The sequence below is a fragment of the Mauremys reevesii genome, linkage group 3, assembly GCF_016161935.1.
Source record: "Mauremys reevesii isolate NIE-2019 linkage group 3, ASM1616193v1, whole genome shotgun sequence".
Taxonomy (NCBI): Eukaryota; Metazoa; Chordata; order Testudines; family Geoemydidae; genus Mauremys; species Mauremys reevesii.
This window is the reverse complement of record NC_052625.1, coordinates 84,640,913-84,663,867: the sequence shown is the minus strand read 5'-3', so window position 1 is coordinate 84,663,867 and position 22,955 is coordinate 84,640,913. Positions and strand designations below refer to the sequence as shown.

The window sequence follows — 22,955 nt, the reverse complement described above, 5'->3', positions numbered from 1 at the left end:
CTCTTCTGTTATTCCCCTTACACCTTAATTTTAGTGTATTTAACTATATAAGTAACATAGTAGTCTGTCTAATGAACTTGGACTAACAAAATTAGACATATATATTCCAAGCTCTAAATATTTTGGATTTTAATATATGAGCCTAAAAGATATTTCTTTTACTACCTCTCGCTTACTATTCTCTCTGGTTTTCTTAAATTAAGACAAAGAAAATTCACATAAAACCCGCAAAACACATAGGTTTACTGGAGAGTTGAAATCTACCTCCCAGCCCAGGGTTAGCAGCCCGGCCTGTGTGTGCCATGTGTGTGAGATACTGGGGCCACTGGATTTTAAGGCATAGTGGATCTATATCCCTCCTCTGGCTCACTCCCATCCTATCACACTGCATCCTTATGCACTGGACCACATGGGGTTGGCACAGAGACCCTTTCAACAGTGTTCAGCCCACCTCTAGTGTGACCCCTCTGCAGGGTTTAAGTGCTGAGAATGACCTCACCTGGCCCTCTGCACTACAGGTGAACTTCACCAAAAGGGAAGAAGGATGGGTTTGTGGTTAAGGCATTGAACCAAGACACACAAATTAGGAGGTGCTCAAATACCACACGGATACAGGTCACACAAAGTTCCTAGACAGACAGGAATTTTCCATTACTTACCTGAACAAAAGCAAACCTCCAATCTTTTATATAAAACTACCAACACTAACAAGTATGCTTTGCTGACCTTTGCTCTCCGTTATACTTGTGCAACCCCACTGAAGTCAAGGGGGCTACATAGGTACACGTGACAAGAGCCTTTGGCCCATTGTTTAAGTCTTGTCACATGGAAAAGCATCTATAATCTTCAAAGGGATTTCAGTAAGTGTCGGGTACTAGCTTCTAAAGACGAGATTTAGCCCTATGTTAATATTAACAAACAAAAGGGAGTAAAAAATCCTCATGCTCAAGTTAAATGCTATCAGACTTGAGACAAATAACTCAAGATACAATTTCCTCGGTTGCTGACGCACCAGGAGGGTTAGTGTGAATACAGCAAATGACGACTCTCTCTAATGATCTTTTTTTTACCATTTAGACATTTTTACAGCAGTGAACAAACACACTTTTCTTCTCATTCCTGTAAGTGTGCTGCAAAAGACTTTCTTTTGAGATTGAGAATACTGTACTTTAGCTCACTAAGGATGGTGCTCCACAGAGCTAATTCTAAGGGGAGACATATTTATACAGAGATGTGTGTATGTGTGCACACACATGCGTGTATGCATAAATATAAAATTAATGTTGCTTAATTGCTTTTATATTGTTGTGTTTCTAGCTGAAGTGAGGTGTTTGTGTGTTCCTGTCATGTGTGGTATGTATTGGATGGTTCAAGGTTTCTAAGGACTATTCTATATTTGACTGGAGAATGTAATTGTGGGTAAAACTATCCCTAAAGTAAACACTTAATTCTGTGTTACATCTCTGAACTCTTGTCTCCAAGACCTAACCTTGGAGTGTAACATCATGTGGTTTCAAATTCAATCCTTTAACAACAAATTATTTACATAAGCTGTCAAACCCACACAATATAGGCAGCAGTACAAAAAGAAACTGAAGCAAGTATACCATAGTAAAAGTCATAAGAGCTTCATAACAAACTAGCCTTCCCCTTTCGGCATGCAGTCCACTGAGAGTGAATTATTCATTACATTCCAACAAAACAGTCCCCCTAGCTCTGCCATTTTAGCCACAAGCTTGTGGGAAATTAAAGCACAGCATGAGGCCCCCAGAGAATTATTCTACGTTGATAACACCTGCAGAGAACAGAGGTTTCACTATGTTGTGATTACTGTGTAACTGCCCTCACGTCAGCAAAAGTTATAATTGGGAGAAACTGAATATTTGCTCTGTGCTTAAGTGGTGAGGATTTTGTGTGGTTTCAATTCATGTTAAGTAGCAGAGTTGTAACTGAGAATGTTTCACAGCAACAGTTTGTTTGTTTTAACAGTAAGGTTTTTTCTTTACAAAGATTACTGTCCAACTGCTCTCGCAATTTTATGAAACACACAATTAGGAACCCCAGTTCATTTTAAGCAAAATTGCCTGTAGCTGGCCTGTAACTATGAGAGGGTTTTTTTTTGTTTGTTTGTTTTTTGTTTTTGTAATTTCTTGTGAATTAAGACATTGATTTATTTTCTTGTCTGTCTTTGCCTCATATGAATTGCTAACGTCTGATTTTTGAATTTGTGTGTGTACATTATGCGTGTCTGACAGCGGGATGGACAGCCACTGGAAAACATTCCTACCCATAACCTTTGTTTTTTCCCGGTGTGTCAAAGTTTTTACAAAGTGACATAAAAAATTGAAATGTAGCTCCTAAATTAACCAATTTGGATGTTAAAAATAAGCCAAAAAGAAAGAGAGAGAGAAAAAAAAAGCAAGAATGAGAGACAGGGAGGTCAAGTCATCTCAAGCTATTGTTTACTCTGCTAATTTTTCGTCCTTAGTGATTTTATTTTCCATAAGCACTGCCTCCGTTCTCAGATTGGGTTCAGTGGAAAGTAGAGAATGACTAAAGCAAAGAGGAACTCTTCTAAGAGAGTCACATTTGGTTTTAGATATGTACTTTTAGTATAATGCAACTTGCTTCAGTGAATTCCTGTTACATGCATCTTACATGAATAAAATAGCCCCAGTGCCAAGGGGAAATATATAAGACAGGGAATTTGTAACTGCATAAATGTATTAGACATAATATGCAGTGGATTCTGCTGCTGCACACAACAGGAAAACAGCTTAACCCATTCTGACTGTGCTACTGCTCAGGACTAATATAACAGCAGCTCATTTCCTTGTATCAACACAGGACATATTAAACAATAACTTGCCAGACAAGTTGAGCTTTTCAGTCTCAGATAATTCCACCTCCTTCTTGGAGGGCCATTGTGAAGTGTAATAAAGTAATGAATCCCTACTGATACACTCATCTTCCTTCCCCACAAGCCTTCTACGCATTCCCCTCTTCTGCTTTGTGGAACAACACTGAAGTAACTGGGCCTCCATTGAAGTATTTACCAGTACTATACTAAAGATAGGTTTGAGTTGCAAAATATGGATTTCAGTCCCCTGTCTCCTCTGCAAAGTATGTGAGTATTTGGCTCATGCTGGAGTTTAGTTCAGTCCTTTACAGAGATAGGAGAAAGTATGAAGTTTGGATCAGGATCCCGGGAGTGGGAAAGGACTGGGGAATGAAACAGGTGGATTGTGTAAGTGAAAAATCAATCTGCCCAACAACTGTCAGATTATCAGCTGAATCCCTATGCTCCAGATGCACTGCTTTGAGATTGGATTTTCCAGTGTATATTTGTCCGGTGAATTATGCACCTGAAGTTCTGAACTGTGCTGTCAATCTATTTTAGAGCATTAGCTCCTTGAGGCAGTGACTTTATTATTATTAAGTAGTATCACAGTAGCACCTAGAGGTCCCAACCAAGATCAGGGCCCCATTCTGCTAGGAGCTGTAAAGGAAACAGTCCCTCTCCCTGAAGAATTTACTATCTAAATAGATGAAACAGGCAAAAGGTGGGACAAAAGAAGTATTATCCCCATTTCACAAATGGCAAAATGAGGCACAAAGAGATTAACTGCAGACCACAGTGGTGGTGATCAAGAGTAGCAAAAGAGGGCATCTAAACCCAAGGTATTGCTACTTGGCTTGTACCCTGCATTGTCAAATTGTCTGATGGACAAACATCAAATGACTGGTTTTTTTTTCAACGTATCACACCAACAGAGAACTTGTGTTAAAAAACAAAACAAAACAATCTTGAGATAAAAGGGGAAGCATCCAAACTGTGGGGGCTAGATCTGGATCCAGACTCCCCTGACTTCAAGGGTCATTGGATCTGTTTTCTGGTTCTGATCCATCATTTGGACCTAAACCAAGATGTGAACTTGCCCAAAGTGTGTGGAGGGCTTAAATATAGTGTTCTGGTTCAGGTCCATCTCTAACAAAGAAGTTAAATTTGGAGTTAAATTATTATGTGGAAAATACAACAGAAGAAAAAGGAAACTCTGTTTCCCTCCTAGGTTGTCCAGGGGCCAAGAAGAATGAGTTCCTGACCAGTGTTCTGGATGCACTGTCCACCGATATGGTCCACGCAGTCTCCGATCCATCGTTGTCTTCCAGCAGGTGGGTTTTACTTGGGTGATTGGAAATGGATCTGTAGTGTGTGCCTTTAAAAAGAGTTCTGATTGCATTTGGAAATTTAAAAACAAAACCAAACAAAACCCTTTTAAAAAGCAATTTTATTTCTGTCTCCATGAAGTGAAAACAGATTCCATTAGAACTGTTAGAGAATGTCTCCTGAAAAAAATATAATGGGCTGTATCCACAAGGCAGAAACTGAAAGCCTTTGTTGTTGTTGTTTTGGTGTCTGAATTCTCACCATCAGTACAGCATCAGGTCAAATAAATCACCCCAGTCCTAATTTTTGTTTTCTTACTAAACTTCACTTGAAGAAAGTGGGCTGTTTTCCTTTCAGTTTTGTCTGTTTCTTGTAAAATAGGGATCTGCAGCTACAGTAGCTAGGATTTAAAATGCCTAAGTACTAACAATCTTCAGGCTTCTGGGTACACGCTGCTTACCTACCTGGAGTCAGGAACAAATTTATAGTATTGCACTATTCGAACACATTATGGGGATTTTATGCTTTCTTTTAAAATATCCATCATGGGTTACAGCTGGAGTCAAGATACTGGACTAAACTGAGGGTCTGATCCAGTAAGCCATTGTGTTTTGATGTTCTTCTCCTCTCCATGGTGCTATCCTTTACCCATTTAGTTCTATCTTCAGATTTTCCTTTATATGCTTTAGACTAAATTAATGGATTAGGACCATATTTTGCTCACCAAAGGCTGTTAAGTAAACTAACCAGTCATGAGAAAAGAGGGAAGGTCCTCTCATGGATCAGTAATTGGTTAAAAGATAGGAAACAAAGGGTAGGAATAAATGGTCAGTTTTCATAATGGGAAGTGGTAAATAGTGGAAATGGGATGTGGTAAATGATTAGGAAATGAGGATTAACTCTGAAGTGGCAAAATTTAACATAAGAACATAAGAAAGGCCGTACTGGGTCAGACCAAAGGTCCATCTAGCCCAGTATCTGTCTACCGACAGTGGCCAATGCCAGGTGCCCCTGAGCGAGTGAACCTAACAGGCAATGATCAAGTGATCTCTCTCCTGCCATCTATCTCCATCCTCTGACGAACAGAGGCTAGGGACACCATTCTTACCCATCCTGGCTAATAGCCATTTATGGACTTAGCCACCATGAATTTATCCAGTCCCCTTTTAAACATTGTTATAGTCCTAGCCTTCACAACCTCCTCAGGTAAGGAATTCCACAAGTTGACTGTGCGCTGCGTGAAGAAGAACTTCCTTTTATTTGTTTTAAACCTGCTGCCTATTAATTTCATTTGGTGACCCCTAGTTCTTGTATTATGGGAATAAGTAAATAACTTTTCCTTATCCACTTTCTCAACATCACTCATGATTTTATATACCTCTATCATGTCCCCCCTTAGTCTTCTCTTTTCCAAGCTGAAGAGTCCTAGCCTCTTTAATCTTTCCTCATATGGGACCCTCTCTAAACCCCTAATCATTTTAGTTGCTCTTTTCTGAACCTTTTCTAGTGCTAGAATATCTTTTTTGAGGTGTGGAGACCACATCTGTACACAGTATTCGAGATGTGGGCGTACCATGGATTTATATAAGGGCAATAATATATTCTCAGTCTTATTCTCTATCCCCTTTTTAATGATTCCTAACATCCTGTTTGCTTTTTTGACCGCCTCTGCACACTGCATGGACATCTTCAGAGAACTATCCACGATAACTCCAAGATCTTTTTCCTGACTCGTTGTAGCTAAATTAGCCCCCATCATGTTGTATGTATAGTTGGGGTTATTTTTTCCAATGTGCATTACTTTACATTTATCCACATTAAATTTCATTTGCCATTTTGTTGCCCAATCACTTAGTTTTGTGAGATCTTTTTGAAGTTCTTCACAATCTGCTTTGGTCTTAACTATCTTGAGTATCTTGCAATACAAAATTACTCAAGACAGTTAAGTCCAAAGCTGATTATGACAAGTAACAAAGGGATCTCACAAAACTGGGTGACTGGGAAACAAAATGGCAGATGAAATTCAATATTGATAAGTGCAAAGTAATCCATGTTGGAAAAAATAATCTCAACTGTAAATTAAAAAGTGATGTAGTCTAAATTAGATGTTTCCACTCAAAAAAGAACTTAGAGTTGTTGTGGATAGTTCCCTGAAAACAATGTGCAGTATCAAAAAAGCTAACAGAAAGTTAGGAACCATTAGGAAAGGGATAGATGATGAAACAGAAAATATCATAATGCCACTATGTAAATCCATGGTATGCCCACCCCTTGAATGCTGTGTGCAGTTCTGGTTATCCCACCTCACAGAAAAATATTCGAATTGGAAGAGGTACACAGAAGGGCAACACATATGATTAGGGATATGGAACAGCTTCCATAGGAGGGGAGATTAAAAAGACTGGGACTGTTCATTTTAGAAGAGTGATGGCTAAGGGGTGATATGATAGAGTGGAGTGGAGAAAATGAATAGGGAAGAATTATTTACCCCTTCACGTAACACAAAAACTAGGGGTCACCCAGTGTAATTAGTAGGCAGAAGGTATAAAACAAATATAAGAAGTGTTTCTTCAGAAAATGCAGAGCCAACCTATGAAACTTGTTGTTAAGGGATGTTGTGAAGGCCAAAACTATAACTGGATTCAAAAACGAATTAGATAAGTTCATGGAGTATAGGTCCATCAATGGCTAGTAGCCAAGATGGTCAGGGATGCAACACCATGCTCCTCTGGGTGCCCCTAAACCTCTGATTGCCAGAAGCTGGGACTGGACTACAGGAGATGGATCACTTGACATTGCTCTGTTCTTTCCATTCCCTCTGAAGCATCCAGCACTAGCCACTGTCAGAGACAGGATACTGGGCTACTGGACCATTGGTCTGATCCATTATGGCAGTTTTTATGTTATTGGTTATACCCTGGCTACCTCATTGATTTCAATGGGGCTTCCAAAAATGTAACTGAAAGCAGACTCTGACCTTCAGTCTAGAATTTAGCATTCAGCATGTTGAAATAGCAATGAGAGTGGGAGTGAAGTTCTGGAACAGCCTTCCAAGGGGAGTAGTGGGCGCAAAAGACATATCTGGCTTTAAGACTAAGCTTGATAAGTTTATGGAAGGGATGGTATGATGGGATAGCCTAATTTTGGCAATTAATTTTGGCAATTGATCTTTGATTATCAGTAGGTAAGTATGCCCAGTGGTCTGTGATGGGATGTTAGATGGGATGGGATCTGAGTTACTGCAGAGAGTTCTTTCCTGGGTGCTGGCGGGTGAGTCTTGCCCACATGCTCAGGGTTTAACTGATCACCATATTTGGGGTCGGGAAGGAATTTTCCTCCAGGGCAGATTGGCAGAGGCCCTGGAGGTTTTTCGCCTTCCTCTGCAGCATGGGGCATGGGTCACTTGCTGGAGGATTCTCTGCAGCTTGAGGTCTTCAAACCACAATTTGAAGACTTCAGTAACTCAGACATAGGTTAGGGGTTTGTTATAGAAGTGGATGGGTAAGATTCTGTGGCCTGCTTTGTGCAGGAGGTCAGACTAGATGATCATAATGGTCCTTTCTGACCTTAAAGTCTATGAGTCTATGATTCCACAACACACACACTCAATATTTTTCTGTGGTAACCATGTGTCTTCTGTGATTGTATACTTAAATCATAACAGAGAGAAGAATTATTAATTCCTGTACTTCCCCTTCTTTATGGCAAGAAGATATTTTAGCATCATCATCTTTCCCAGAGAAACAGGAAATTATGCATATTTGTCTTTATTCTCATCTGCCTGCCTGCATTTTCTTTCTGATGTTGGCTCCTGTCAGCATCCTTGAATCATGATTGGCTTTGTGTGTATTTGTGCGATGGTGCCCTCTAGTTGCTGCATCACAGAATATAAGGGACCTGCTATTGTTAGCCTCTGTGGACAGTCTTCTTTAGTTTAGGTGGCAGAGACTTGGAATTTGCAGCAGAACCAGAATTCCAGTCTCAGCTCACTAGTGGTAGGGATGTGTGATTTATAATGATCATTTATAAAATGTTTGCACCAATATGAACATTTTTACTGATTCACCATTTAAAAACTTTCAAACCAGCAAAAAATGTAAGTGTGATCACTGTATAATAATGGTATTCATGTGCAGTTCTTGTAAAACCTGGACTCCTCAGGACATCAAAAGTTAGTCACAAATGATTTTTCAAGTCACCCTACCTCACTAAAATACCCTTATCTACTAATACTAATCTAAAAATTCATAAGTAACATAAGAGGACTGTGTGATCAAATGTAAAGCGTAATGTTCTGTTCACATTGCAGGCTTTCAGAACCTGATCCAAATCATACTCTGGAAGAGAGAGTGGTCCACTGGTATTTCAAACAACTTGATAAAAATTCCAGTGGCGATATTGGCAAAAAGGAAATCAAGCCGTTCAAGAGATTCCTGCGAAAAAAGTCAAAGCCCAAAAAATGTGTGAAGAAGTTTGTAGAATACTGTGATGTGAACAATGACAAATCCTTATCAGTTCAAGAATTAATGGGTTGTCTGGGCGTAACAAAAGAAGACGGTAAAGCAGACACAAAGAAACGCCACAGTAAGAACCTTTTCTAACTATCCTTTTAACTAGATTTTTTGATCAGGCAGAGATTAAGGTTAAAGTTGATAGGCCACAGCCTCTGGGAATCCTGCAAAAGGTATAAAAACAGTGATGGTAACTATGACTAACTAATAGAGGTTCTTTAGTTCAAGTGGTAGGGTTGGTGTTTTTGTATCAGATGGTCAACAGTTCAAGTTCCAACAAAGGCAATAGCCCCTCTGATCATCAAATACTAACCTGTTGAAGTTATTATTGCATGATAGGAAGGCAAAGAGGGTAAGTTAGTACTAAATTCCACTAGAAAGTCACTCCAGCAGAACAACATGTTCTGGCTACAATGAAGATACATTTGCTTGTTCTTTGGTGTCTTGCTATGGAAGGAAGTTCACTTTCTAGTAGCTACTTGAGCCATTTTTAGAGCACCACTGAATGGCTCTGAAGAAAGACTGTCCATCCCTCCATTAAGCAGACAGAATGGTTGCTGGTACACAGAGACTTTGAGAATTGATGGAGAGGGAGTCAAATAATTGAAGATCTTTGCAGCACTGGGGAAATCACCCACATCATTCCTGAGAATGCTGGAAAGTGGGAGACAAAGTCTCTGTTTATACACTTGTTTTGTATTATAAGAGGCTGTAATTAAAATGTGACTGGAGAATAGCTGTACAGTTTGCTTAATATTTTTAAGAACATAGAATAGGGACCCCAGTCAAAGACCAGTAAACAAAACTATCACAAGTGTGATAAGGAAAGAGAAGAATATGCTGATTGGGAAACTTCTGTCAAAAACAAATTGTTCCCCATACAGCTTTTATTCATGTAGGTCAGAGAAAATAGGGTAACCGTGGTAGATTGCAGTCATAAAGGAAACTGGGTATTAGCAGACAAATAGATTTAGTAAAACATATCTAATCCAATATATTTTCTGTGGGTTGAATAATAATAATACTGAGTACTTTTCACCTATACAGCAGATCTAAAAATCATTGCGCAAAGGTACAGAAGTATCATTATTCCCACCTTACGGAGGTCAAAATAGAAAGTTAACAGCCTGGTTAAAGTCAACAGCCTGGTTCTCATTTATACTAAGGCTGCTATACACGCCGCTGGCTGTGTAAAAAGGTGCAAATGTAACAATTTACCCATTTACATCTACTTTAAGGCCCCATTGCACTGCCAGGCAGTGCACGGCAGCCATAGTTTAAATGAGGACCAGGCCCCAAGGCCAGGTCTATATTTCAGACCTATATCAATATAATTGTGTCATTCAGGGTGAAAAATCCACACCCCTGAGCGATGTAGTTATACTAACCTAGCCCCGTGAAGAAAGGTATGTTGACAGGAGAGATTCTCCTGTCAACATAGCTATCGCCTCTCAGGCAGGTGAATTAACTACATTGACAGGAGAAGCTCTCCCAAGTATAGAAGTGTCTTCACTAAAGTGCTACAGCTGCATCAGTGCAGCTGCGCCCCAGTAGCACTGTATGTGAAGACAAGCCCTAAGTGATTTGACCCAGGACACACAGCAAGTCAATGACAGGACTTGGACTAAAACCCAGTTTTCTTTACTCAGTCTCCTATGCTCTGCCCAATGGACCACTCAATGGATTTTGTTTGCTGGAAACTGCTGGTTTTCTGTCAAATCAAAAATGCCAAAGAAAATTTGACAAAAATAAAAAAAAACCACTGAAATTTTTTTACAAAGGGAAAATAAGTTCCCCACTAGCCCTAATCATTTTTAATGTGTGTGTGTTTTTTTTAAAGGTTCACCTTTAAAATTTAAAAAAGAAATAAATTCCTAGTTTGTACAATTTGGGGAATGTGTCCTGACTGATGAGCCTGATTCTTCTCTCACTCCAGTGTAAAATGGGCATGACTTCACTGAAGTCAGAGTTACACTGGTATAAGAGAGGGGAATTAGGCCTGATGTGTACAAGTGATTCCATAATCTTGAATGGGTGCTACACATGCCACATGGGCACCATTTCTTTTATCAACAGATATAAAACCAGAGAATCACAATTCCTACCTTGGTTCCCCTTGGCTCCAGCAGGAAGCAAGCTCCAGCAGCCATTTACAGGGTACATGTTTCTTCCCCCATTGCACCAGCTCACTTTGCTGGCCAGCATGTTGGGAGTCAAAACTAAGGTTCCATCTACTCCATACCCCCCCCCCACCTAGTCACTTCCAAGGGCAGTGGGAGTTGAGACTCCATGAAGCCGCTTTCTTCCCTGCATTCAGATTAGCAATCTGGATATATGCTTATGCATAGCCTCTTACAGGCAAGTGACAAAATTCCCCTTTATACATCATAATGATCCCTGCTGGGTGGTGGGGCATACGCTGTGGGGTAGTGATTAAAAATAAAAGGAAACGCCTCCAGACGGCCATCCGTTTTCCGTGCTCTTTGCTCTTGAGGGAGATTAGAATAAAATCCAGAGCAATAAATAAATGAGTTTGAGATGTCCAACATTAATTGAATAGATGACAACACTCACTGAACAAATGTCAGATATTTACTGGGAAGGAATCCAGTTATTCAGCTTTCAAGTCACTCCAATAAAGAGGCAGCTTTGTTATTAGGAGGGGAAAGCAGAAAATGCACTTTTTAGTGAGATGCTTGAAATGGAGGATCTCATTTAGAAAAAATATTAAGTTATATTGCCCCTATTATGAAATGTCATTCTTAGGAGCTTCCTGTTCTCTAGAATGCTCTTATTATTGCCATAAGCAATACAAGTGAAAATATACTAGGCAAACCAAAGGGAAAACATTTTCATGTAACCTTATTGAACTAGCCTAATGAAAGTTCATTAATCTAATCTCCATATATCTGGAACTAAATGTAACCTTATCACTAATCATAGTATCGCAGACAAGAGAAAAAGTCACCACATAATGCTGTTATTTAAAGAACACTAGATGACTTGTCCAAGGTCACATGGAGTTGATGTAACAATGGGATTAATAAGCAGGTGTCCCCTGCCGCTGTCACCACATTGCCTCTCTGTCAAAGTCCATCTTAATAGAAAATCAATGATCAAGTCTGTCTTGTAGGCAAAGCAACCATCTAGCCTCATGGAAAGTTTGTGATGCAGAGCATTTCATTAATGATTGCTCATTGCTTATAAATACCCAGAACCATGGCCCATTTCCAGGAGTTCCTATCAGTTAAAACCAAGGATTCTACACAGGTTTTCTAGGGTCTCCGAGGAGATGCTGCCCTCCACCCACTTTGTCGGTGTCACTGGGTATTTTCACAGTGCTCCCAGTTTAGATAAGACATTCCACTGCATTTTGGTTTCGTCAGTGGACCCTGTTCTTGTATTCCAGTTGTGCCATTGGAGTGGACAAGAAATGCAGATTTGGTCTAGAGGCTTCAAAGGCAGCAAGCAGCATGGATACAAGATTTTACACTGTGGTGTCTTTACTTTGATCAAATTTACGTTGCTTTACACTGTAGGCAGATAGCACAGAAAAATCTCCATTCCACTTCAGCTGTATTCTCCAGTCCTTATAGAGCAACCATTGCAATATTCTGCAGTAACATGCAGCACGCTGCTGATTACAATATTACTGTAGTGGTTTTAAGTGGAAAGCACTTTAGGGTGTTATTTCTGTAATAGGGGAACATCATTTATCCACTAGCAATAAGAAAAACGTACTCAATATTGCACAGAAACAACATGCAAGCTATTCTCATGACTTTTTTCCCCTCTCTTCTACCAGCCCCCCAAAATAATCCTGAAAGCACTTCCTCCAACAGGCAGCAGGTAAGTACTGGACAGAGCTCTTTCCATTCTGCCTCTCTATACTGTATTTTTCAGCTATTATAGTTTCAGCCTTAAGGCTACACATACTAGCCAGGGTCATCTGACACTGTGACCTGGGTGGAAGGATTCCCCATGGAACTGTTCAGCAAACAGCCTGTTTATTCAGACCGGTTGAAATTCTCACTTGTGCAGAGGGCCCCCACAAAGCCTATGCACCACTTATCCCCCATTTAGAGCTTGTCTTCACTAGTGCAAAGATGTGTTTTTAATCCACCTAAAATAGCCCCAGCAGTTGTAGTTTTAACACATTTGCTGGTTGAGGTAAACTTTAGTTGGCAATCTAGGGTTTACCTTGATTAGCCGACACATTATAACTACAATTTGCCTTCTCTTCAGTAGGATTATAACAAATGCCAAGAAAATTCTTTTTCCCTAGTGAAGACAAGACCAGTCAGGGTATTAATGGGGCCTAGATTTCTATTGTTATTTATTAGAGTCAGTGTGCTTGGTGCTGTACAGGACACAGTTATAGACTCCCTACCCAGGAGACATTACAGTCAAAACAAGACAGACATTGAACAGATAGGATGCACTGGGAAGGCCAGGGGAAGGGATTGAAGGTTGCTATTTTGGCATGGATTTATATTTATATATAATTTTAAATTAACAATTCACTTCTGGAGGGCATCATGGATAGAACTGCCGGTTACTTTTATATCAGGCATACCACAAGAGAGTTACCATGTAACCAATATTAATGTACAGGAGACAGAAGCAGGTGATGAATTGGCTTTTAAATTACTAATGAAAATACATTATTTAAAGTAACAATCCAGGGGATTAAACAGCAGCATTAGACCAGACAGAATGATCATAATTGTGGTTAATTAAACGCCACTTCCTATCTATTGGAGAGCTAAATTTGTCAAAAAGCAAACAAATAAATACAGGATGAAATTGCTATAGCATTCCCCAAAGCTAAGGCAAAGGTCTTTGATTGCTACTAGCCAATTTGTTATTTATTTTATCTCTTGATTTGTTTAATGTTAGATGCACACTTCCTAAGGCAAGCTCTGCATTTGTTGTGGGTTTTGCCAGAGCTCTCCTATACATGCCTTTGATGGAATGTAAAACGTTCTCACAGCTACAGAGATGTAATAAATTTCCCTTTGTTTAAACAAATGTTCATAGTCTTAACTTTTCAAATCCTGCCCGCAAATCACTTACACTTTAAACAGGGCAGCCTGAAAACAATGACTATGGCGGAACTCAAAAAACGTTCAAAGGGTTATTTTAATTACATAATAGCAAATATTGGCACATGTGTGTAACGCTCAAAGCATAACATGCCCCCCCTTCCCTTTTCCTGTAATCTGATTCTAACATGTAACATCTATAATGAAAGAGCCCTACTGTTTCTATTTTTTTTTAAATCTTTACTTTTTTGCTGACTCAGAATCCATTATTTTAAAAGCTATTGGAGAGAAATGATAGCCTTGAATCTTAAAAGGTTGGCTGTGCAAGCCATCTGTTGGCAGTCACACACTATAACAATGCAAAGCTACGAATGTCCCTCATATGGAAAAGGTGGCTTTCATCACAAAAGCTTGCACTTGAAAAGAAGCCATTGGAAATTAAGTAATCTGGTTAGGAGCTGCTCAGAAGAAACCACCTGCCTAAAAGAGAATGGTCAAATCAGCCACTTTGAAGATGGGCAATTGAACAAGAATCATCATGGGAAGGACCACATCATTTTCCTTAGTAATTCTTTTTTTAATTGGAAGAGTGAACAAAGCATTACCCCATATTCAGTAACATAGATTGTGTGAATATATAGATATAGGCACATACATCAAAGTCGATGTAGTCTCATGTGTGACTTTTCAATCTGAAATAAAATATTAATAGAGTTCAAAGAATTAGGTTAGTAGCCACATGTCACTTGCTTTACTCAGCTTCCTGCTACACATCAGCCCCCCCCCTCCCCACGGCAAATAGTCTGGGGTATATTAACAGGGATGTCATATGTAAGACGTGGTAACTGACCTATTCTACTCGGCACTGATGAGGCCTCAGTTGGAGTATTGTGTCCAATTTTGAACAAAAAATTATATGGATAAACTAGAGAGAGTCCAGAAGAGAGCAATAAAAATGATTGAAGGTTTAGAAAATCCAACCTATGAGGAAAGGCTAAAAAAAATCTAGATATGTTTAGTCTTGGGAAAAGAAGACTGAGCGTGGACCTAATAACAATCTTCAAATATGTTAAGGGCTGTTATAATGAGGACCATGATCAATTGTTCTCCATGTCCATCCATTGAGGGCAAGAGAAGATGTAATGGGCTTAATCTGCAGCAAGGGAGATTTAGGTTAGATATTAGGAAAAAACTTTCCAACTGTAAAGGTAATTAAGCACTGGATAGTCTACAAACACCCATCAAAGATGGTTTAGATATACTTGGTCCTGCCCCATCACAGCTGTTATTATCTAGAACTGTGTGTTTTGCAGAACCCAGGGATGCCATAGGTAGAAGGTTGTAAAGATGTTGCTTTTGTCAATCTACATGGACAGCAAAATAGATTAACTCTTTGGGGGGCAAGATTTGTTTTTTATGTGTTTGTACAACATCCAGCACAATGCGGCCATTATCTTGACTGGGGACTATGGACAGCACTGGAATATAAATAATAAGTGTTGGTATGTATATTAAATTACTTGCAGGCATGAATAATAATATAACCTTTTAAAAAATATCTTTTCAGCAAAGCTCTAAGAAGCAAGGATGAACAGCTTACATATCCAAGCCAGATCTCTTTGACATGTGGGAGATTTCCTCACCAAAAGGCAATAAAAAAAAAACAAACCATAGTATTTGCACTTTGTACTTTAAAATGTAAATTCACCTTGTAGAAATGAGATATTTAAACAGACTGTTTTTTTAATCTGTGAAAATGTAACAGCTAGTTTTAAAAAAATTATCACATACAATGTATGTGCCTTCTTTTGTCGTATGAAATCTGTATGTGTTGGAGATGTAAAAGTTTGCATTTAAACTTTTTTTTTAAGTAGCTTTCTTGCAAACATTAATATAGAAACCTGACTCTAGGTATCTTGGTTTCAATAGTATGCCTTGTTTTTCTTTACCAATACAGTCATTTAAACATAGTTAGTCTGAAAAACTGCTTAAGAGCTACTGTATTGACAATTTTGTCCAAGCAGTGTTGGAGATTTTATGTTTCCAAGTCCAAGGGAAGTGTGAAAATTGCTGTTGACTCATTTTTGCAGCCTCTAAGTGAATGGATATTTCCCTGCTGGTAACATTTTGTTTTTATTATTTTGCTTTCCAAAGATAACGCAATGAGAATGCAACCACTAAAGGATTCCAACAGCTATTCTACAGTTAGGTCTCTTGTAGAAAAATGTATTTTATCCATTTGAGGTGCCTTCCATTATAAATTTGACTAAGGTTTTTGTTTGTTTGTTTTGGGGTTCATGTATGGGGAGAGGGTATGCCCTTTTGCCTAAATTAGTCATGCAAATAACTGAAAAGCAATATCACTCAAGTTAGCCTCTGTCAAGCCCTAGAGCATGTTCCTGCAGTCAGCATAAGGCAGCAAAGGGACACAGTTGTTCAGTATTGTAAATCTAATTATGAAGAGACAAAGAAGGCTAAACAGACTTGTCTGTCTTTTGTTTTCCCTACACCTGGCTGAGCCCCCATCCATTCCTGGGGGTGCCGCAGGGTCCATGAGACGGTAAAGCTATCACAGAACAAATTATAAATAGTTGCTGTAAGGAGGTGTAGTCAGAAAAATCCCTGCCTTGGGCATTCTCCTTGCTCTTTGGGAGAAGTTCCTACAAGTTTTCATACCTTTTCTGTCATGTTTTCCTCTCTCTCTCTTTTCTTTCTTTTGGAGTGCCTTAAGGGAACAGGAACTTGCAGATGTGAACTAGCAGGGAACTTGAAAAAAGGTTCAGACCTTGAAAATGAATTATAAGTAATTGAATTGATCAATGCAGTGATAAATGGACTGCTGGCATCTAAAAACCATAATATGGAGGGGTGGGTACGTTGCAATGAGCAGCAGTTGTGTAGGACCTGCCTTGGGAGCAATATGTAGATTAGCTAGTCAGAAGGATGACTTGGATCAAACTCACATATGAAAAATCTTTGTTATAGAAACAAAAGTTTCATTTAAATTCCACATGTGAATATATGCTGAAATATTGCTACGAGACTGTGCATACATTGGAATTGTTAAAAAAAAGAACGTGCTAAGGTGTTTGGGGGTTTTTTTGGGGAGGGCAAATGTGTTTTCTTTGTAAAAGCATTTTTTATTCAAAATTTGATATCCTTTTATAATGCTAAACTTTGAATTTAATCTTTTTTTAGATTAAAGCTTAGTATGCTATCAAACCTGTTCTGGTTGTTTTGATTCTATGACGTGAATAGCCTCTAAGAGACACAGAGGCTAATGAAGTAAATCATTTCCAATTTTTCCTCCAAACCCACTTCTTTTCCGGCAATCACCCACACTCTGTACCTACCAATCAAGGTTCTTAGACAGCCCCCATCTCTCTGGTTTCCACACACCTCGTGAGGCAGCTTAATAGGAACATTTAATAATTTAACAAATATAGAACAAACACAATGATGATTGGTGTGGCTACAACCACATTGGACATTATACCATTTCAACCACCTTTTGTTCTGGGTTCCTTGCAGACTGTCATCTCGCCCTATATTAGTTCATGTCTTTTCTACATTGTAAATTCTTCAAGATAGAAACTTTGGGTTAGATCCTCAGCTTGTTGTAAAATGCACAGCTGAGGTGTATAAGTAAAAATAATAGGCTCAGTTCTGGAAGGTGTTAAGGACTCAACACCTCTCAAGAAAGCTCAGCAAGACTGGGCCCAATGTGATTAACAATAGCATTTGTCAGTAGGAATCTGACTCTAAATCACTATGCTCTTCAGAAGAGATGTTATGTGTATGCAATGGAACAATCTTCCATGGAAATTTCCATGACACTTTTTTCAAAAACAGGGGTAAGAAAAGGGCCATTCGAGTCAGCTTGTTTGAAGAATAGTCTTTAAAGTCTTAAATACATGTTATGACCATTATCCAAAATATCCAAAGAGCAGTATGGGATCTAACAACATGACTCTTATGAAATTCCATGACTAAAACCTCAGAAGTTATTTAAAAAATCTTAGGGATTATAGTCATGTAAATATTCCCCTGCCAGAACCATGGTTTGGTTTTAATGTCCTGCATCTGAGCTACTATAAATAATACATAGTTCTTAAAATTGGATTTAGAGCTGAGCACAAAGCAAAACCCAGGATAACATACCTGATCATTAGGAAAATTCAGTGCTGGCCCATATATCTATTTGGAGACAAGCTTAGTCCTTTAACTTGTACATCCACAAATTGGAGAAATGCAGATGAAGCTTGGGCCCTCTCTTTGTAACCAGACATGTTCCTGATCCTACAAAGGGAGCTATGTTGATAGACCCTTAGGCCCACGCAGAGTACCAATGACTTCTTTGGGACGCCATGTAGGTCTAATGGTATGTCTACACTTTGAGCTGGAGGTGTAATTTCCAGTTTGAGGAGCCATACCTGCGCAACCTCTGATCAAGTTTGTGCTCTAAAAATAGAAGGGTAGCTCTCCAGGATAAGGGACTAGCTTCCCAAGTACATGCCTAGCTTGTTGGTCGGGTATGTATTCAGATGCCCCAGAGCTAGCCACCCAAGTACATACCCATGCAAAATGCCAGGCATGTGCTCAGGAGGTTAGTCCCTCCCACCATTCACACCATGGCAACTGAATACATATCTGTCCAAGATGCGAGGTGTGTACTGGGGCAGCTAGCCCTCCCAGTGCTTAGGTGGCAGTGGCTACACTTCTATTTTTAGAGCACTAGCTTGGTCAAAGCTAGGACGGGTATGTCTCCTCCAGTTGGAATTTACACCTCCAAGTCATCATTTAGCTGACCCCAAGAACCTGCCTGCATGGATCCTTTTGCAGGACTGGTGACTAGATGTTTGCTCAGAATGGTAACCCCTATAGCAAATGCAAAATTGGGCTACAAGGCAAGAGGAGAAACATCAATGCACAACAGTAGGGAGCAAAAGGAAGAGATGTTTTAGGACAAGATTAAAAATTAAGAATGAAATCCTACCCTCACTGGACTGAACAGCAAAACTTGCATTAACTTCAGTGGAGCCAGGGTTTCACACCAAGGATGTGTCTACATTGCAGCTGGGAGCGATAGCTCAGCTTGAATTACAATGTTAAAAATAGCAATGGGACCACAGTGGCATGCACTAGCCACCCGCATACATGCCCAGGTGATTGTTTGGGCTTATACTCAGGTCGTTAGCATGAGTCACTGCCCACAGTGCCATGGCCACAGTGCTATTTTTAGCATGGTAGGTCGAGCAGAGCTAGCACATCTGTCTACTCACACTGAGAAGCATGCTCCCAGATGCAATGTAGACATATCCTAAGTGAACAAGAATAGCAAAGGGAGAGGGTGGAGATTCCTAGACAGTTGCAGATGGAATCAAAATAATATTAAAGGCCATTCAGTGGAAAACATTGTGAGAGACATGTAAAATTGTCCAGGGTTTGACAAATTAAAAAGAAGCTATTTAGTTAATGGGTTCCTTTAACGGTAGGTAATAAGAGGTGGATTAGTGGAGGTTAAGAAATCTTTGTTGACAAAGAATTTAGATGTCCATCTTAAATATTTACACTAGGGTATTCTGTAACTAGGTTTTATATTAAGAACTGGTGTCTGGCTTTTTAATGTGGGAAGTGAAAGGATTATTAATTTTGTTTTCTCTAAGATGGCAAATTGATGTCATTTTGGAGTAATTACTTTGACATTAAATGGAAAATAATTAAGTTTATTGATGTCTGAAGCATTATACTGATTACAGTAAATTAGTGATACAAATTGTATACTTTGTCCTTTTGAATGGTTTAAATTCAAGTGAAAATATGTCCTTTGTTTAAAAAGCTCCACTATTTGATGGCATTTTTTCTTAAATAAGAGTTTGTATGCGGGAAGCATTCAGCAAACAAAGGAACATATTTCTCTGCCTCAAACTATAGAGCAGGAAAAAAACCTTCAATTTTTAGCTATAGCAGAAACAAATATATTTGCACAGTGACCCCCTCTCAAGTTCCTTCCTCCACATTTTGTCACAGGTCCTGTCCTATGGCCAGTGTCACTGCTGAAATACACTACACAGCACATGTAAAGAGTTTACACTGACAGACGAATCCATTGTGAGCGTATGAACGATGGAATGCTTCCCAGTAAACTAGTCAACTATTGGTTTGTTTTCACCGGAGAGCATCTTTTTTTCTTGATATTAGTGCTGCACATAAAGCTTCTTACTGATTTTTGTGTGTTGAACGACTCCTCACTCTGATGTAATGTCCACTCCCTCATGCCATGGATACTCTGAAATAACTTTCCTACAACTCAACCCATTAAGATTAATCTATTTCAAGGGAAAGGCTGCAACTTCATTAAAGTGTAAAATTTCTAGTATACAGCATATAAAAGTATATCAGTATCTCTTAAACTATTTTATAAATAAAGGGTTTAACTCACTAGTCTGAGGTCCACTCCATCATTAAGTACACCCATGATTATGCCTGTCTAGGTATCCCAGATATGTATATGGCCCCTATTACTCTTGTATCTGAGCACTTCACTACCTTCAATGTATTTTTCCTCATAACAGACCTGACAAGAGATAGGAAAGTGCTATTACCTTCCTTTTACAGATGGGTGAACTGAGTCACAGAGAGACTTTGTGACTTGCCCCCGGTCACACAATTCTGTGGTGGAGCAGGGAATTGAACCCTGTCTTCCAAAGTCCAGGCTAACACCCGAGGCCCTGTGCCAACTTTCCCCTCTCCAGTCAGACTTTTCCCAGGCTATTGACTGCTGTTTGACAAACCCTTGTCTGACCACGGCACAAAGGAACCGTTCCACACCTGTTAACTCAAAGCTGATCCACAGGCAGTGTTTCTGTCCCCAGGGCTTTACACTGAGGCCCAGATGTGGGACCCAACAATAAGGGACACAGGGAAAACAGTGCAGGAATCTGTAAACAGGAGATTACTCCATAGCATGGGTTCTCATCGTGGGAGCTTGTGACCCAGAGGAATCACAAACAGCTCCAATGGAGGGGCAGGGAGGGGTTTGCAACCACCCTTCCTTTCTTTGTGGCTAGGTGGGAGTGGGGTCCCAATACTTTTTTGTAATATGGGCCCTTATGGCATGGAAAAAACCCTTGCAAATCACTGTTTTGTAGGATAAGTGACAAAGTCTAAACTCTGAGTTTCATGACTCCATATGCATGATCCACAAGGTTTTCAGTAGAAGTGACAGACCTCCATGCTTGAATGTATTGGAAGTAAATACAAGTCTCAGATGATGGGTGTTGAGAGGTACCATGTATGTTCTGCCGCTCTATCAACAAATGCACTCTGCTTGTGTCAGACACTGAACTAGCCTAACAGCTATTCCCTGTCTTCACAGTACCCTCTGCTTGAACACCTTCAGCACAGAACACCGCTCTTTTCATATCCCACAGCTGGGAGCCCTGGTTCCCTTCTGTCTATATTGCACATTTCCTAGTGTTACAGAGCTAGCATTGAAAGCACGGAGAGGGAACTCACTCTCTAGCCTAAGGCACTACCCAGCTTAACCATGGAGCTGCTGCCTTTTAAAGAGCTCTTTGTTTTTGGAATTGGTGGGGGTGGTGAAATGAGTAAATCAGAGAGCAATGGGTAAAGTGAATGACAAAAAGAATGAGAGTGACAGAAACCAGGGGAAAGGTGGGAGAAAGGTTTAGAGAAGAGGAGAAAAAGTCAGGCAGAGAGACAGAAAGAGGGTGGAGCCCAGAGAGGGAAAAGAACACACAGCCAAGTGGAAGAGGAAAATGGAGACCAAGGAAGTGTGTGTGTGAGAGAGAGAGAGTTAGAAAGACAATGGGTGAGAAAGAAAGAGGATCAGAAGGCAAATCACAGGGGAAATAGGGGTCCTGAAGGCAGAAAATGGAGGAGAGAGAAAAACAAAGAGGGAGAGTAAAGGGGAGAGCAAAGCAGAGAATAAAAAGTGGCTATGGAAAGAGCAAGAAATAGAGCTCCAAGAGAAGTTCAGAAAGTGATAGAGGCTTAGAGAAGGGGAGAGTAAGAAGAGAGGAAAAGAGAGTGACACACACATGAATGGGTTGAATCCCAAGAGTTTACATCTCCTAGGTCCAGAAACGTGTTCAGTAGCCTACATCTACTTCCTGATCTATCCTAAAGGGTCCAAACTGACTTCACTGTCAATACACCAAGAACAGAGTTGGCCCTATGTGTTACATTTGGCTGTGGCTCTTAGTCTGAAGAGACCTTTGTACTCGTGGGCAGTCCTGAGGCCATCCCTGGATCCAGGAAGTCTAACCAATATTTAATGAAAATCTGAATGCAGAAACCAACATATATTTCTAAATTAGGAGCAGATTTGGACAGGATGAGGAAATCCTAACCACAACAAAGATGATTTTCCTTTTGTATATTTTATGCAGTAAAGCTTTACGCAAAATGTAATTAGATTTTTTGATTTCATTCATTGTACCAATAGATCCTCTCCAGGCTTGGCTGATACCCTACAGTTTAATATTTTCTTTAATCCACACATTGACGGCAACAGATTACAACAGAGCATTGGCGTTTGTGGTTGCCTTTATGTTCACTCTTGGGGTGCCTGAAAACTAATGATTTAAAGACTTTTCAAAATCTTAATCCAGGGATTGTGGGTTCAGAGCTTGTGTGCAAAATGTCTTCAGGGAAACTTTGAAAGCATCAGAGGCTCCAACTGGAATGCCCTGGAAGGCACTGAATGCTGTGATAGTTGGATTGTACCAGACGGACACTGTAATATTGCCTTTCGCTGCTGGCACCATACAAATGATCATGAAAATAGCTAATACTAGGAAATGCTTCCCACTCAAGATTTTCAATAGTGGTATGGAAGGTGTGTATGATCTACAGCACACAACACATGCAGGTCTCATGAAAATAGCACACAGAGTTGTGGAGATGCCAGTGTGTCAGAAATAGCTGGGAAAGGGCCGGAAGGGGAAAAGCAGGCCTGGGAACGTGCAGAGAAAGAGAGAGACACACACTCCTTAAAGGAGGATGGGGTAAGAGGGAGAGACCACTAATGGTCATCAGTTGAGGCTATCCTGTCTAGAAATTTCAAACCAACCAAGTTGGCTTACAACCTTACATTTCATTTGAAGAGAGATTTTAATTGCATTCTGATACACTGGGGGAAAAACACTCTCTCAGAGACAAGGTGGGTGAGGTGATATCTTTTACTGGACCAACTTCTGTTGGTGA

The 22,955-nt window shown here is 39.8% G+C and overlaps 1 protein-coding gene across 2 annotated transcripts in view; it reads left to right on the top strand.

The window, feature by feature from the left end:
- The window catches only part of SMOC2 (SPARC related modular calcium binding 2), a 168,395-nt gene extending 151,519 nt beyond the window's left edge, over positions 1 to 16,876 (top strand). The window contains exons 10-14 of one of the 2 annotated variants that reach the window (XM_039531798.1): positions 4,071 to 4,173; positions 8,478 to 8,752; positions 10,756 to 10,836; positions 12,485 to 12,528; positions 15,292 to 16,876. In XM_039531798.1, the coding sequence (XP_039387732.1) occupies positions 4,071 to 4,173; positions 8,478 to 8,752; positions 10,756 to 10,836; positions 12,485 to 12,528; positions 15,292 to 15,315 (527 nt within the window). In that variant the 3' untranslated portion in view covers positions 15,316 to 16,876. The remainder of the gene's footprint in view (positions 1 to 4,070; positions 4,174 to 8,477; positions 8,753 to 10,755; positions 10,837 to 12,484; positions 12,529 to 15,291) is intronic. The other variant, XM_039531799.1, reaches the window with a different exon arrangement.
- Positions 16,877 to 22,955: the final 6,079 nt, after the last annotated feature.